The following is a 16,446-nucleotide window of genomic DNA, read 5'->3' as shown; positions in this document are numbered from 1 at the left end:
TGCCTGCAATAGGTAGGCCTAAATTATGGTAAAGACACCTCTACCTAAGGCCATGATTTATATTTGTTGTAAATTAAGAAATTAAAATGTTTTTATGGACCAGCAAGACCAAACAGACAGACAGACATATGTCTATATGAGGAAGGGGAAGCACAAATTAATTGCCAAAATGTTGTTGATAAGATTATATTGTTCATCCAATGCAATATATGTTGGTAAGTAAGTAAATAAATACACCCTCTCTCTCTATCTCTCTCTCTCTCTTTGCTCTTTACCCTCAAACCGCTTGACTAAGTTTTCTTAATTAAAAATTTGTTGCATGCCAGCAATTTTAGTTGCAGCACAAAAATTGTTGCCAGATATTAATGTGGCTTTGTAATTGGTTTTTCTCAAGTCCAAGTCACGTTAAGTCAATTAAGAGAAATGATTTTTTGTTGTTGTATTGTTTTTTGGTTTTCTGTTACTATAAATATGTGAGTGGGTGGATGGAGGAGCTGTTTGTTGTTGCATAACCACCCAGCAACAACAGCAACAACAAAATATTGCAGTTAGCAGTTGAAATATAATTTGTATTCTGATTTCAACAAGCTAAACGTGTGATAAATACACATGTTTTGTCTAGTCTGTCTAGCTAAAACTAGTTAATTGACAAATTAATGTATGCACAAGTTATTAGGCTATGATCAGGGTTAAGTATTCTAAGTAAAAACTTTGTTGTTAAAAGTTTGAAATTGAAAAAGTAATTCTCAAATAATTACAGATTCATCTTTAAAAATATATACCTAAGTTTTCCTTCCAACGCACAAGATCACAAAGAAACATCTTTTTGTGTGTAGATTGCTTGTAAATTATGATGTGATATATAAATTGGGAATTTTTGTAGTTTTGAACACACCCACTCGGTATTTAAAAGTTTGTTTTGACAGAATTCTCCTTGATGAGTAATTTTTGAGTTCTTTTATTGGTTAACAAATAATTATTTTCAAAATTATTATAATTTATAATAAAAAGAAGACTTAAAAATGACTCTTCTATATGGTCAAATCGGATTTATATATACTACAATAGCTCCATGTAAGGCTATCGCCGTGTATGATTAAAAATCTGCCTCCAAAAGGAATCAAAACTGGGTAAAAAAGACGTCATAAGCAACTCATCAAAAGAAGTCGTGCTAAGCAAATAATTTTTCCCCAACATAGAGGTCATAAATTATCAGAAAATGAGCTCATTTATGAACAGATTTTTAAACAGAAAAAAGGATTTGTGTGTGATTAAAAATTTTATGAAATAAAAGGTATTCCTTTTCAATATTTAAGAGACTTAAGGACTCTGTTGTTTTCACCATAATTCAAGAGATTACAAAATTTCTCTTACATCATTTTAATTTGAGATTTACCTAACAATGGTTTCCATTGCTTTAGTATAAACAAAAAAGAGAGAAAGAAGGAAATGTTCATCTAAATATGAGTTCATTACATATAGAAAAGAAAGCTCTAAATAAAAATTCATTAAAAGAAGTTCAAATAACTGATACCAATTTCAAGGCAAAACTAACTTCTTTCTTGTCTGATCAATAGGCATCATTTTAAAAAGGGTAAACTTTTAACTGAGGTGTTTCAAGTTCTTCAGAGAAATTTGACTATATAACTAAGAACCAATGTCAATTTTTATAGCTTCACTTGGATTGTACTAGCAAAAGTTTTTAAAAGATTAGATCCTAATTATTAGCTTAGCTCTAAAAAAACAAAAGTTCTTGTCTTTCTAAAATTATATAAATTTAAAATATTAACTGATTAAGTTCTGTTGTTTTCTGCTTTTCGTAATGATCAACTAAACGTATAAAGAATTTAAACTATATTAAATGTTAAAAGAAGTAAGGTTCAGCTGCTTTACAGGCAAAAGTTTTTTTTCTTGATTTGAAATTAAAATTTTGATAAATTTCTTGATATTCTGAGAGTTGTAATTTTAAATTTTGAATGATATATTTGAGGCATTATAGTAACTTTAGCACAAACTGGCCACCCCTTAGTTTGATGCACCAACTAGCTACCATTTCTAGTAACTAGGCATCTTTTTGTAATGTGCAACCTGTAATTGGGTTCTTGCAACATTGAAGACGCATCGCATATCTATGTTTGTATGCGTATGTGTGTGTGTGTGTGTGTGTGTGTGTGTATGCAACTCCATGGCCATGAGCATGAGCACTTGTTTCCCATCCATTTATTATCCAAATTTGGTTAGTTAGCTGCCACTAAATGCCTAGAATCAGCTCGTTAAACGTTTTTATATTGTGCAATTGTGCACGATAAACTCGACCAAAAATGTAACTAATGAAGTGTTATGAAAGATCGCTCATAAATCGTTTCAAATTGAATGGCATATATGCATTTATTGTTTTGCGTTGTTGTTGCCCTGGCAAGTTGGCAACATGTTGCCAAATAGTTGACAACATCTCGAAAGCGGATCAGGGACAGCAAACAAAAAAACAAAGACACACTCTCTCTCTCTCTCTCTCTATCTCTTTCTGTGTGTTGCTTGATTTTGCATATATGTATGCTAAAAAGCTCATATCAAAAGTTCAATGTGTTCTCTGTTTTACCCTTTACCCTCTAATTGCCAAGGGAAAAGCATATTAGTTCTGTCTATATATATATATCTTTGGCGTCCAGAGATCTTTGTCCTGATATACACTATATAGCAATCAATCCCTAAGAGGAAGAACGGTTAAGAAAATGTCACCACCTTTTACAGGGTGTTAAGCAAACCGACTACAATTCGTTTGCATTGCTTATCACTCGATTCTTTCTCTCACATTTCAGTGGGATGAGAAGGCAAAAACCCTAAGCAAAAGCGAAACAAAGCGCAGAGAATACAATTGTTTGAACTGCCGCAAAGTAAAGAAGATGTTGCTGTGGTGTACACCGTTGCTGCTTATCTGGATTATACCCTCCAGGGCAGCAAGTTTCTGCACCAAATCCGATCAGTGTCCCATTGGTGATAACCTCGGGCCTCCGCCCGCCATTGCCGAGGCTCGCTATGATCACACACGTATCTATCAGGTGGAGCTATCGAATCAAACTCATGTCGAGCTATTCCAGAAACTTGAGGAGGCCTCCGATTCCTGCTCCTTCATGGGTCATGCTCGAGCTGTTGGTCAGAAACTGACCATTATGGTGACCTCTCACAAGGTGGCCGATTTTGATGATCTGCTGCATAGCTATAATGTAAGCCATCGCATATTGAATTACAATTTCCAAGAGCTGATTGATGAAAACTATCGCGATGTGGCGCCAGAGAGCTCAGGACCAGAGCAGCTCAATTGGAAGCAGTATTTTCCTTTGGAAAGTATCTACAAATGGATGGAAATGCTGGCCCAACAGAGACCTGAGGTGGTCACTATGCTGGATATGGGAACAAGTACACAAGGTCTGCCCATTCGAGGAGTACGCATCGCCTTTGGCCGAGAGAATGTAACCAGTGTGTTTGTGGAAAGTGGCATACATGCTAGAGAATGGATTGCCCCGGCCACAGCCACATATATAATCGATCAATTGCTAAATTCCCCTGATCCTCGAGTGCAAGAAATGGCCCGTTCGCACAATTGGCTAATCTTTCCCAGTGTTAATCCCGACGGCTATCGTTATACTTTCAAGGGGGATCGCATGTGGCGTAAGAATCGTGCTCTCTTCGGCATCTGCCGTGGTGTGGATCTCAATCGTAATTTTCCCTTCCACTGGAACGTCACCGGAGCCAGCGGAGATCCTTGTCGCTATGATTATTCAGGTCCATCAGCCGGCAGTGAAGTGGAAACCCAACGTATTATCAAATTCCTAGAGGATAACACGCAAACGCATCGCATACGCACATTTATTGCCCTCCACAGCTATTCGCAACTCATTATGTTTCCCTATGGCCATAGCCCGAAACGTGTCGAGAACTATGCAGATCTGAAAGCAATTGGCCAACTGGCTGCTCAGAGAATCAAAGATCTGAGCGGACGTATATATAAAAGCGGCAGCATCTATGAGACCATCTATCCATCTAGTGGTGGCTCCAAGGATTGGGCTCATGGACATCTACAAATACCGATTACATTCTCATATGAGCTGCGTGGTCCACCCGATAGCGAACAGTTGTTCATTCTGTCGGCCAAAGAGATTGAGCCCGCTGCCAGTGAGGCATTCGCATCGCTGCAAACAATCGTGGAGGAGGCTGGCAAACGTGGTTATTACCAATTGATATAGAGAGCAGCAGCTAAACCACCATCTCTAGCTCTAGCTCCAGCTCCAGCTTCAGCTCCAACTCCAACTCCTCGAATAACTATAATGATGATGATAAATGTCGTCTGGCCTGGCAGTTCACATGAAAAACACATTACGCGCGCCAGCGTTTTCCTAATGTTAAATAATGATGGCAAAATCATGACACAAAACCTCATAATACACATATAATGTTGGTAAATCAAAAGAAAAAAAAAAGCAGCACAAATATAGTCAAAAAGACCTTAAAGTCGTCATAGAAATATGCCAGATTGTCATTGTAATGTTTTCTTTGTGTGTGTGTGTGTGTGTGTGTGTGTGTGGGTGGGAGGGTGATGGGGCATGAGTATGCCTCTAAATGGAAGGATCAACACCGACTTGACATTCAAAGAATTCCCCAAAAGGTTTGCTCAATCTCTTACAAAGTTGCTCAACTAGAAATTGTTACCAAAACAAGTTGGAAAAGGTTTTAATTTTTAATTTTTTTTAATTTTTAACCTATATATTTATATAATGATGCTTCACAACGAACTGAACTAAGTACTATTAAAATTGAAGCTTTTATTTTAAGCAGATTTAGCAGAAATTATTGACTAACTCTATTTAGAAGCTGGAAAAGTCAAAATAAGGCTCAGACCAAAACTGTTAAGAAATCACTCTGATTATTAGGAAATAATATCCTTATAAATTAACATTAATTAGTTACCTATATGATAAATGGGAATTGTAGAATTTTTCTTAGCTTAGAGTATTAAACTCTGCGATCTTATAGATCGATTTAATTTACCTTTTTTGGCCAGAACGTCAAGTTATGAACCTGCAGACATTGCAGACTTGTTGACGGCAATGGCAACATGTATTTTCTTTGTTTTTTTGCTTCTTTCTGTTATTGCCATTATAATATATAGTTAGTACATAGCATAAGAAGGAGAATTGCTAACACACACACACACACGAAACTTTGGCTAATCATGTAATGTTGCTGCCGCACACACAAATGTTGCCAAGCAATGTTGCTGATGATGATGATGATATTGATGATGTTGGAAGCGCATATTCACGATCTAATTTATTTACAAATTTGTGTTGAAATCTCCTACATATACCACATTCGAAATCGTGTTTTCTTTTTCAAAAGATTCTTTGCTATGATTTATGCTAGTGTTGAAATGCCAAGACAAGAGTAGAGAAACAAATTTCTCACAGTGTTCACAAATAGCTAAAGTTTATCTTCTTTTTCCTTTTTTATATAACTCTAATTGACTGGGTCATGAGAAGGAGGCGGAGTAGGAGGAGCAGGGTAGTGAAACCAGGAACAGAGTCGGGCTTTGAGCCAAGCTAATTTAGATTTATTGGACAAATCGCAACTTGATGCGTGATGCCGCCAAGTTGGTATCACCTTCTCCTGCTGCATCCTACTCCTCCTCAGTGTCAGCCTCCGCCTTCATCTCTTTTCTTTCGTGCCCATCTACAGCACCTGGCTTGAGGTGTTAGATGTGGCAATTTGTCATCGGTATAGGATCGTGTACTACAGCTGCGATTTAAGGCTCACGATGAAGTAAAAGCCAAAAGTCGTCTCGCACATGGTTACTCCTGCCGCATCATCCACAGTAAACGGAGAGACAGAGAGAGAGTGAGTATAATCTTGAAAATGTTGATTAATTTCATACGATTGTCCGAGTCCCAAATAAACATATCAACCCATAAGCAAGTCAAACTTATCAGCGGACACTCTGGACACGCAAACCGAAGGACAACCTCATAAATCAACCAGCAACAATAACAACAACAACCACAACAACAGCAATACACACATAAAAATAAATTTAAGCACTTTTAATCGCTGATTTCCGCTTCATGAGAAATGAAAATCCGGTTTCACTTTGCCCAAAATTTACATTGCTTCAATTTCAATGGAAACCAAATAAATAAAACCTGAGAAAACTCAATTCAAGTATGCATTAAATAACCACTATATAAAAACCCTATAGAAAGTAAAAATCAGTTTTGGAATGTAAAAACCCTACTAAAAGGATAGAAGTTTTTGAGTGTAGGATCAATTATAGACAGAGAAATAATACTTGGTTCGACAGTTCTCTTTAAAATCATTTCATTATATTATTTTTCAATACTTATATTGTTATTGCTGTTTTTAGTTCTTAAGATGTTCACAAAATGCATCTCAATTGGTATATTCTGTATTTGTTTATGCCTCTTTTTAATATTAATTTGGAAATCTTCCAGAAGTTCTTTAAGGGTTCAGTCAATATGGTACAAAGGATTTCAATGCTAGCAAAATATTTCTTTCCAATATTTGTCCATATAATCTTATCTCTGGCAAGAAGATGTAGCAGAATGAATACACCATATGAACCGACAAGATTGTTAGTATCAAAATGTTATGGTAGAACAGTTGTCAACTGTTGAAGTGACTAATTAACTTCTAAAATTTGGTACCACTACTTTTGTCAATTTAATAGATTTGCTATAGTGAATAAGAAGAATACTATTGCCCTATGGCATGGTCATGGTATTCATAATACAATTGAATAATGTATCTATACCTATCATGAATAATCTACATTACATTCTTGCTTTAATGAAAAGATTTGGTCCATTAAAGCACTATTAAAAGATAATAGCGACACTAACTAAGCCAATTTTACAAATTCGTCGTTTTCTATGAGAATAAAATAACAGAGATAACAAGTTTACTTTCTATTTTGCAATTGATCATTCGCATATATAAAACAGAAATCAAATCTTACATCTCGACAATTCTACAAGGAAAGAATATAATAGAAGTATATATTGTCTTTTCTAAAGTATAAAATAGAATATTCTTTATAGTTATTTGAAAAGCTAAGGCCTTCTATATATTGAACACATTGCCAACACAAACAAAAAAATTATCACAAGACCAATTCATCATTCACATTTTAGGTAAAATATTAGTTGTAATCCTTAGGATTAGTTTCTGTAACAACTGCTCACATGGAAAACAAACAAAGAATTATGGAACTTATGATCCAAAAATATATGGAAAAATCTAAAATTTGCATTCCACAATCCAGGCATAAGCGAAATTTGAACATTTTTCTCTCTGCTACACACAAAATACAATTCTCGGCAGCACTGAACAAAACTAACAATTTGGTTTTAGTTTTATTGTTGAATTTAAAGGTTTGATTTTGTTATGGTTTTTGTTTGTGGATGTATTTAATAAACAACATGCTGTTGTTACTCTTCACTTTGTTTTTTTGTTGTTTTTAATTTGTTTACACGGTAAAACTAAGTTTACAGAACTTTGCTCTCGGACAGATCATCCAGGGGCTTGCTGGGTGGCGGAATCTTGTACTCCGTCTCTGGGGTCTCATAGATCTTCTCCTCCTTGGGCTCCACAACCGACACATTGTCGGGCAATGGCTTCTTGGGACCAATCTTGTTCTTGGGGTCGTAGGGCAACATAATCTTGACCTTGATACCCAACACACCTTGACGCAGCAGCACGTGACGAGTGGCAGTCTCAACGTAGTCGTTGCATGGATCACCAGAGTGGATCATCAAGCCATCGACGAACTTCATGGACTTGGCACGCTGACCACGCAGCTTGCCAGAGACAACGACCTCACAGCCCTTGGCACCAGACTCCATGATGAAACGGAGCACACCATAGCAGGCACGACGCACGGCCAGACCTCCGGTCAGCTTGTAGCGCAGCGACTCAGCCTGGGCAATGGCGCATAGGCCACGGGTGGCGACCTTCTCGGCGTACAGCTCAATGCGGCCAGTTTCGAAGTTGAAACGCTTCTGGACCATGGCGGTCAATTCGCGAATGCGACGACCCTTCTCGCCCAACACCTGTTGGGTCTTGGTGGCCATGATGATGATCTCAGTGCGGGAGGGTGTCACACGCACCTCGACACCGGAGTAACCATCTTCGGCGAGCTCACGAGTCAGGAACTCGTTCAATTCGGCCTTGAAGATGCCATCGGAGACGAACTGCAAAATGTAAAATGATTCCACATTAGCGAATATTCAAGGAATGGGAGAACATTTCACGAGATCCGGGCGCTGGCGCTCCCCATGCGCTGCTGCTGCTGTCATGTTGGGACGCTCGCAGTTTGAGGTTATCTTGAACACAGTGCACAGTCGGATGTTATTTTCCTCGGATGTATCACTCCAATTCACTAATTTCCATCATACACGGATACACGGAGTATGGCTCTTTATATTTCAATGCAATTTTCGTTTATTTACCTTACGTTTCTTTGAAATTGTGAGGTTCATGTTCACTTTATACGCCTCTCGAGGAACGTGGTCAAAAAGAAAGAAAGGCCGCCTGCTTTACCGATAGCATGGCTGTCTGTCAGCGCCCTGCTTTATCATCGCAGGGTTGCTTTGACAACCAGTATTTGAGAGAGTAAAGCTCATTTTGAGTTCTTAGCCCTTAGCACTTCGACTCAGCCCTTAGCACTTTCGACTTAGGCCTTAGCACTTCGAATCATATGGGCTGGGCGAATTCAAAATATTTAGGCGAATTGAAGGCGAGTATTAGAGCTGGGAATCCATCGATGGTTGCTCCACTCGATATTTTTTCCATCGATGGAAAAAACCATCGATACTATCGATGGTTCCATCGAAAATTTAAACGAGTTATTCAACATATATATTTTGGTGTCGTTTTTCAATATTACAAAGTTTCAAATATTCGAAAAGGGACAACCAAAAGTATCAGAACTCATGACCTTGCCTATAATCATCGTTACGATTTATCTAGCGTATAATTTAACTACTATAAATTTGCCCTTTATAAATTAATTCAACCGAAAATATATTAAAATGATTTAAGCTTGTAATTTCTGAATGTTCTTTAATATAAAAACAAAAAAGGTGACTTCTCGTCCTAAATACTACAAAACAAAAGGTGATTTCAAAACTTAATGCTAATGAGAGGTTCTTATTGTACTCTTAAATACTACAAAACAAAAGGTGATTTCAAAACTTAATGCTAATGAGAGGTTCTTATTGTACTCTTAAATACTACAAAACAAAAGGTGATTTCAAAACTTAATGCTAATGAGAGGTTCTTATTGTACTCTTAAATACTACAAAACAAAAGGTGATTTCAAAACTTAATGCTAATGAGAGGTTCTTATTTAAAAAAAAATCAATTCGTTCCAATATCACAGTTATTTTAAAGTAGCCATTGATTTTTGTTAATAAAAACCAATGTGTTCACTTGTTTAGGTTTTAAACATGCTCTCCGTTCCGTCACAATAGCTCCTGTTTTACTAAATGTGCGCTCTGATTCAGCTGAACTTGCTGGTATACACAAGAATTTTATTGCGCATTGTCCAAGTGCAAATAAATGTTCCTTGTTAATCTGTATTGTAGAAAGTACAATTATGAAAGTTGTTAAAAAAAACTACACTTAACTTACCTGCCAATATTGGAGCGGATCGCTGTCATGAGGAGCATTGCGCTGCTCCATATATTGGCGAATGGTAATAATTGAGTCCGCCCGTGAACTTTTGTTTTTTTCTTTTATTTTTCCTGCCATGCATTTAAATAAAAATGGAGTCTCCTCATCATTCCTTGGCAGTTCCTCTGTGGAGTTTTTAGATCTCACGCCCTGTATTACATTATGAACCTCTCCCTCCAACATCAACATGGCCTGCTGGGCATTTGACGGATTTTGGAAACCCTCCTTTTTGAAGCGTGGGTCAAGAAGAGTTCCAAGGCGTGGTGCTGATCTATTCTCATATGAGAATAGCCTTTTTTTTACGTTGCTCTGTAAAAACTCGCAAGTTTCTCTCCCTACAGGTGTTAACATCTGCTCATGGAGCTCTTCCAAACTTTGCGATAAGGCGAAAATTGCAGGAGCAATTAATGAAATTGTAACGCCCTTTGCAGCAGACGCATGTTTTGTGGCTTTTTCGAACGGTTCCAAAAGCGAGCACAAGTCCTTCAAAATCCGAAATTGATCCTCTGACAGTGGAATCGGAGCATTATGACATCTTAAAAGGGTGCCAGTTAGGGGCTCCCTTGTCCGCAACACTCTCTGAATCATTTGTAATGCGCTGTTCCAGCGAGTAGGGACCTCTTGCAATAGAGAGCAAGGATTTTCGGTGCCTTGGGCATTTTTGAACTTTGCATAAGCAATAGCGCTACTCTTAAAGTAGGACACTATTCTTTTTGTGATTTTTAAAACGTTTTGCACATTTTCCAGATTTAAAGCATCTTGCACAACAAGATTAAGAGTGTGCGCAAAACACGGTAAGTGTTTCTTTTTCAATAATTCGCACGCTTTAATCATAGATGCTGCGTTGTCGGTCACAATGGTGTGCAGTTTGTCGAACACTTTCCACTCATCGCATATTTCCCGCAATGTGTTGGCAATATTTAGACTTGAATGGTTTGTCTCATCCATTAGTGGCTTTGTAGATAGCACTGCCGTCTTAAGCTCGAAATTTAAAATAAAGTGACACGTTACAGTTAGATAACTAACATTTGCACGAGATGTCCATGCATCTGTTGTGATAGCGCACGAGTCAACGGAGTCAAGAATGCCCTTCAATTTCTCCGTCATACTCTCGTTCATATTTTTAATATGCGTGTCCCGCAGAGTTTTTCGACAGGGCATGACGTATCTAGGGTCCACCACCCTCATCAAGTTTCTAAATCCAATATCTTCGACAACGCTAAATGGTTGCAAATCCGTTGCGACCATTGCAGCAATGGCTTTGTCAATTGCTTCCTTTTTGGAAGATGTTGGACCGTAAACGTCTGTCCGTGTTAAATATCGCTCTAACTGAGAAGACGTATTTTCGTTATTAACTTGCTGGGCAAGAGGATGGGCCCGTTTTAAGTGCTCTAACAAGTTGGACGTGTTTCCGCTTGTCTTGTATTCTTTGCCACAATAATGACATTTTGCAAGTTGTTTGTTTGGCAATTTGTCAAAATGTGCCCACACTGCGGAAATACACTTTTTGCGCTTAGGCTCCGGTTCAGATTTTGAACAAGATGGTTCATTTGATGATGTTGGAGAGGGATCATGATCTTTTTCTAAAAAAAAAAAAATTCTTAAAAATTGTCCTGTAATTGTTTCTTTTTAAAATGCTTACGGGATGAGGTCAAAAACTTGTCCATTTTAAAAGAGGAACTGCCAGGGTTAAAAATGTACTTTAATAGAGTAAAAGTAAGTACACCTGTATGTAAAGAAAGGCAGAAAAAATTAATAATAACAAAATCTTACTATATATTGCAAATTACTTACACACGTGTTGGAACCAAAAAGAAATTCGATATATCGACATCGAAAAATTTCCATCGATTTATCGCACTCCATCGGTTCCATCGATAATATCGATGGTGCCATCGATGGTTTTCCCAGCTCTAGCGAGTATACTTGCATCCCGCTTGCACACACACTTCGCATAATAAAAATAATAAATAATAATAATAAATTATTAAATAAACGGTATTCAGACAGAACTACTGACTACTATTAATAGTCAAAGAACATCAATGATTAAATCGTTTATTACAATAATATTTTCAAAGTCTTCATGGAGAAGCGAATTTAATCCAGCGATTGTTTTGGTTTGTTTTTGTTTTTTATTCGGACATTGAAAAATTGAGTATTCGCCAGGACGACCAAGCAGAACATTAACAAGAATAACCATAATATCGTATGTCCAACGCGATTATACGAGCTGGGATCGCTTATCAATTTGCAAACAAACTATATTTGGTTAGAGAAAAAACGGAGTAGAGAAAGGAATTGCGTATTACATATAGAAGGAAAATAAAATCAATTGCTGAGAATGTCGGAGATAAAGGCGTTGGAGCACGCCACCCTAAAGGTGCCATATGAGATTTTAAACAAACGATTCCGTTCTGCCCAGAAGATTATTGACAGAGAAGTTGACCAGGTGAGATAAGCAATCTTGTGACGTAGTTTCTTCTATGCCCTTGCAAATTTTTTGCGTTTCAAAAGATCACTCTCATTTCAAGGCCACCTCGTATGCATATAGAGTCAACCAAATTATATTGTTTGCACGTTCCTTCTAAAGAATATGTACAAATATTTTTTGTCGCATTTTGCAATGGCATACATTAAGTGTAGGCGTTTCCTTTAATAACCATTTAATTCTATTTTTGAAATAAAGGTAATGAATGTTTCCCGTCAAGTTGAAAAGGCCTTGAACGGCGACGAGGCACCTATTATGTCGGATGTGACCAAACTGATGGGCAATGTGGCCCAAAAGTTGCAGGTCCTGAAGCGCAAAGCCGAGGAGAGCATCAACGATGAATTAAGTGTGACACAGATCTGCAAACGAAAGATTGAACATCTTAAAGGCATTATGCCGCCGAACAATAGCACTGGCGATCTCTGGCAGGGTTCAGTGGATCAGTGGAAACGCATACGCTTGGATCGTCTGGTGATTGAGCATCTGCTACGCATGGGCTACTATGAGACAGCCGAGGAACTGGCCGGACGCTCTGATGTTCGCCACTTGACCAATATGGATATATTTCAGACATCGCGCGAGGTGGAGGTTGATCTGGCCAATCATAGCACCACCAAATGTGTACTCTGGTGCATTGACAACAAATCCAAGCTGCGCAAAATCAATTCAACCATAGAGTTTAGCTTGCGTGTCCAGGAGTTCATTGAGCTAGTGCGTCAGAATCAACGCTTTGAGGCTGTGAAGCATTCGCGTCGCTATTTCCCGGCCTACGAGAAGACCCAATTGAATGAGATCTGCCATGTTATGTCTTTGCTGGCCTATCCTGTCGATACCGAAATGGAGCACTGCAAGAAGTACATGGATCCCAGGCGTTGGGATCGATTGGTTTTGGATTTCCGTCAGGAGAATTATCGCCTCTTCCAATTGTCCAGCACCTCGGTGTTCTCGGCTGCTGTGCAGGCTGGTCTTTCGGCTCTGAAGACCCCGCATTGCTACACTCAGACCTGCCGCAACCTCAATTGTCCCGTCTGTCAGGAGGATCTCAACAGGATTGCTCTCAAATTGCCATATTCGCATTGTGTCCAAAGCCGTTTGATTTGTCGTGTAACCGGATTACCCCTAAATGAGAACAATCATCCCATGATGTTGCCAAATGGACAAATATTTGGACAAATGGCTATCCAGGATATAACCAAAGACGATGGCACTGTGACATGTCCAGTGACCAATACGAAATTTACAAAACCCAAAATCGAAAAGGTATTTGTTATGTGAGCCGAAACAATGCTGATAACAATGGAAGACTTCCCACGAATTACAATCCTGATTATCATTAAACTTAAGTTTAAGAATATCTCTATTTTTGAATAATATTATTATAAACTCCATATCTATATATAATCATCTATCGAACCTATCGTATTATCATCTAAGTACAAGTTGAGAGTAATTTCCGAAAATGGTTTTGTTGTTTTCAACATTTTTTCGAAATTTCAAACACCGTTTTCTTTTTCGTAAATTCAAGCGATCGGCTTAAATCTCCATAAAATTCAGTTAAATAATATATACTTTTTAATAAGATCTCGAGAGCAAACGAAAACAAATGTTTTTCATCTTTAATATGACATTATGCATAAAGAAATTGTTTAAATTTAACTCAATTATGCCATAGTTATTTTTTTATATACCTAAATATTTGAGAAAAACTAATCAGATTGTCTTAAGAATCAATTCTGTTAACTGCGCATTTTGAATTTCGATTCGATTTTGATTTTATTACTCGTATTTGTGCGCCGTCGCCAGAATATTGATTTTAGTTCTCATATAACAACAGCTCTTAGTCAGTCAGTCAGTTCGTGGTTGTTGATTCGAGCGAGCAATGTTATTTGATTTCTTCCGAAACGATAAATAAAAACCATATATATATATATAGAAATATAAGACAAATATCAAGCGAAAAACAAAAGCCTTTAATTCCTTTTACATTTGTCAATTAGCAAAAAAAGTTTGGAATATTTGTTGCATTTTAATAGGAAAACGAAACTAGCAGCTGCAGCTCTAAGAAAAACAGCTGCGTTTTGGCGACACAAAAAAATAACAACAACAACAAAAACTGCAATCAACCCCCCTTGACTTTAACCACCCTCTCTCTATACTCCGCCGCCCCCCCTCTCTATTTTATTCGGCCAAAAGCAACCACCTCAACTATTAACTATCTACCACCAAAGTAATCCAAAGCAAAGCAAAGCAACCCAACCAAAACATAAAAACCCATCTGTAACCAAAAACCTGCTCAGATATGGCTTTAGATTTTGTGGCGACCTACAAGGTGTTAGTTCTGGGCGATTCCAATGTGGGTAAAACCTGCATTGTTCACAGATATTGCGATGAGAAATACTATGACACATATATATCCACCATAGGTAAGTAAAACACTCGCTCACACATATACACACACACACACACACAGCATCAAATTGTTTTCTTAATCTTCCTTTTTCTTGACCCTAAAATAGGCATTGATTTCAAACAGAAATTAATTAATCTGGATGGAGTGCCCATAAAATTGCAAATTTGGGATACAGCCGGACAGGAACGTTTTCGTACATTAACCACAGCCTATTATAGAGGTGCAATGGGGATATTGTTAATGTACGATGTTACCAATCTGGAGAGCTATAATAATTTGTCATATTGGTTGCGTAATATACAGGAGAATGCCTCGCCAGATGTGGTTAAAGTGCTGGCGGGCAATAAATGCGAATGCTCGGCCACACAACGGATGGTTGACAAAGAAAGAGGGGAAAAGGTAAGCTACGTCCTTTTTAAAAAGTAGTTAACTAAGTTGATAAGACTCCCTTTTTAAAAAGTAGTTAACTAAGTTAAAGACCTCTTTAAGAACTGACCTGATATTCTAAAACTTTGTCTTTTCACATATTTTCAAAATTGATATGAAGCGAACCAATTTTATAAGAGTTTTTTCAATTCAACTATTTGTCAGACTGTGAGATATCATACTATATATGAAATTCTATAAATTTTAGAAGAATTTAAAAAACTTGTCCGAATAGCAAACTTTTTTGTCGAATAACTTAAAACCGTTCTGAATTGTGTCTGCTTGAAGAATAGAAATGATATAATTATGTATTTCAAATTAATTATTGGAAATTTTAAGTAGAACATTTAAAAAACATTATGTCTATGACTTGAAATTATGTAAAATTTGTATATCAAAATGAATACCTTCTAAAACCTAGCTTTAATTTTGGCAATGAGAACTTTGTAAGTTTTTAAAAATGTTTCTTAAATCTTTTTGCAGATTGCTGAAAACTTTGAAATGCCCTTCTTTGAAGTATCTTGCAAATCGAACATAAATATAGAAGATGCGTTTTTATCATTAGCCCGAAAAATTAGGGAACAGCGAGAACGACGGGTAAGTCTACCAAATAGTCTAATCTATGGAGGATTTTGATAAACATTGACAAACTAATTTTACAGGGCGATAATTTTGACAACGATGAGAAACAAGACAAGAAATCACCGGGCTCCAATGGCCTAGGAACCTTCAGTCTAGGCAGTCTATCTGGCGAAAATCGTTGCACTTGCTAAATGGTCAAATTTTGCAACTGCATTGAACCTGCATCGAGAGAGAGAAAGAGAGAGAGCGAGAGATTAAGTTGTCGAAACGAAAGCAAAAATGCGTTATAGAAACACATGTAGAACAACTGTTTGTGTAGGCATAGGCCATGTACTTACATACCAAAAACACAAAAAAGAAAAAAATTCAATGATATTACAATTAAATATGTATATGATTTCAAAAAGTCATGCCTAAGCATATTACATTCTATGTAAAATAACGTACAGATTGTGCATTTTAAGGTACATAGTCCAAAAGAAAACCAAGAAACAATGATAGCTAAATATTTTAGCATATTCATGCATAAAGAAAAAACATAATAGTCTATTATAATACATGATATGTCTTGATTCCAATAATTATACAAGATAATTTACTAAAAATACATGTGTACACATAAGAAATACAAATCTATCTGGGTTAATAAGTGAGCGGGTGTATGGTGTATGGAGGATTGATAATGAATGTCCTCGAACCTTCGGCTCTCCTCCTAGGCGCCTAGCAACCATATTGACCACAACGATTGGTTGTGACATGCCAGAAGCCAATTAGCGTATAGATAACCAACGAA

General features: G+C 37.2%; 5 protein-coding genes across 5 annotated transcripts; 3 read left to right on the top strand and 2 right to left on the bottom strand.

The window, feature by feature from the left end:
* Window positions 1-2,806: 2,806 nt before the first annotated feature.
* On the top strand, window positions 2,807-4,522 carry LOC6650197 (zinc carboxypeptidase). The gene has a single exon (XM_002073379.4). The coding sequence runs from the start codon at window positions 2,904-2,906 to the stop codon at window positions 4,242-4,244; it is 1,341 nt and encodes a 446-aa protein (XP_002073415.1). The 5' UTR covers window positions 2,807-2,903; the 3' UTR covers window positions 4,245-4,522.
* Window positions 4,523-7,453: 2,931 nt separating this feature from the next.
* Window positions 7,454-8,605, bottom strand: LOC6650196 (40S ribosomal protein S3). Its single transcript, XM_002073378.4, has 2 exons — window positions 8,520-8,605; window positions 7,454-8,261 (listed from the first exon to the last, which is right to left on the bottom strand). Exons 1-2 carry the CDS (start codon window positions 8,547-8,549, stop codon window positions 7,557-7,559), a joined length of 735 nt encoding a protein of 244 aa, XP_002073414.1. The 5' UTR covers window positions 8,550-8,605; the 3' UTR covers window positions 7,454-7,556.
* A 510-nt stretch (window positions 8,606-9,115) lies between these two features.
* On the bottom strand, window positions 9,116-11,501 carry LOC111519443 (E3 SUMO-protein ligase ZBED1-like). The gene is made up of 3 exons (XM_023180415.2): window positions 11,387-11,501; window positions 9,703-11,327; window positions 9,116-9,645 (listed from the first exon to the last, which is right to left on the bottom strand). The coding sequence occupies exons 1-3, from the start codon at window positions 11,409-11,411 to the stop codon at window positions 9,457-9,459; spliced, it is 1,839 nt and encodes a 612-aa protein (XP_023036183.2). The 5' UTR covers window positions 11,412-11,501; the 3' UTR covers window positions 9,116-9,456.
* Window positions 11,502-11,663: 162 nt separating this feature from the next.
* LOC6650195 (E3 ubiquitin-protein transferase MAEA) lies at window positions 11,664-13,641 on the top strand. Its single transcript, XM_002073377.4, has 2 exons — window positions 11,664-12,196; window positions 12,434-13,641. The coding sequence occupies exons 1-2, from the start codon at window positions 12,089-12,091 to the stop codon at window positions 13,508-13,510; spliced, it is 1,185 nt and encodes a 394-aa protein (XP_002073413.1). The 5' UTR covers window positions 11,664-12,088; the 3' UTR covers window positions 13,511-13,641.
* Window positions 13,642-13,830: 189 nt separating this feature from the next.
* Window positions 13,831-16,249, top strand: LOC6650194 (ras-related protein Rab-13). The gene is made up of 4 exons (XM_002073376.4): window positions 13,831-14,658; window positions 14,752-15,044; window positions 15,555-15,668; window positions 15,734-16,249. The coding sequence occupies exons 1-4, from the start codon at window positions 14,535-14,537 to the stop codon at window positions 15,842-15,844; spliced, it is 642 nt and encodes a 213-aa protein (XP_002073412.1). The 5' UTR covers window positions 13,831-14,534; the 3' UTR covers window positions 15,845-16,249.
* Window positions 16,250-16,446: the final 197 nt, after the last annotated feature.

Source organism: Drosophila willistoni, chromosome 3R (genome assembly GCF_018902025.1).
Source record: "Drosophila willistoni isolate 14030-0811.24 chromosome 3R, UCI_dwil_1.1, whole genome shotgun sequence".
In the NCBI taxonomy this organism is placed as follows: Eukaryota; Metazoa; Arthropoda; class Insecta; order Diptera; family Drosophilidae; genus Drosophila; species Drosophila willistoni.
Note: the sequence above shows the minus strand (reverse complement) of the source record. Positions and strands in the feature narration are given on the sequence as shown.

Excerpts from the sequence above, each read along its gene's own strand:
- LOC6650197 (XM_002073379.4), top strand. The coding sequence starts at position 2,904 with ATGTTGCTGTGGTGTACACCGTTGCTGCTTATCTGGATTATACCCTCC.
- LOC6650196 (XM_002073378.4), bottom strand. The coding sequence starts at position 8,549 with ATGAACCTCACAATTTCAAAGAAACGTAAG. Across the intron at positions 8,262-8,519 it reads CAATTTCAAAGAAACGTAAG|TTCGTCTCCGATGGCATCTT; the intron begins GTAAATAAACGA and ends TACATTTTGCAG.
- LOC111519443 (XM_023180415.2), bottom strand. The coding sequence starts at position 11,411 with ATGGACAAGTTTTTGACCTCATCCC. Across the intron at positions 11,328-11,386 it reads CAAGTTTTTGACCTCATCCC|AAAAAGATCATGATCCCTCT; the intron begins GTAAGCATTTTA and ends TTTTTTTTTTAG. Across the intron at positions 9,646-9,702 it reads ATCCGCTCCAATATTGGCAG|ATTAACAAGGAACATTTATT; the intron begins GTAAGTTAAGTG and ends TCTACAATACAG.
- LOC6650195 (XM_002073377.4), top strand. The coding sequence starts at position 12,089 with ATGTCGGAGATAAAGGCGTTGGAGCACGCCACCCTAAAGGTGCCATAT. Across the intron at positions 12,197-12,433 it reads TTGACAGAGAAGTTGACCAG|GTAATGAATGTTTCCCGTCA; the intron begins GTGAGATAAGCA and ends TTTGAAATAAAG.
- LOC6650194 (XM_002073376.4), top strand. The coding sequence starts at position 14,535 with ATGGCTTTAGATTTTGTGGCGACCTACAAGGTGTTAGTTCTGGGCGAT. Across the intron at positions 15,045-15,554 it reads ACAAAGAAAGAGGGGAAAAG|ATTGCTGAAAACTTTGAAAT; the intron begins GTAAGCTACGTC and ends ATCTTTTTGCAG. Across the intron at positions 15,669-15,733 it reads GGGAACAGCGAGAACGACGG|GGCGATAATTTTGACAACGA; the intron begins GTAAGTCTACCA and ends CTAATTTTACAG.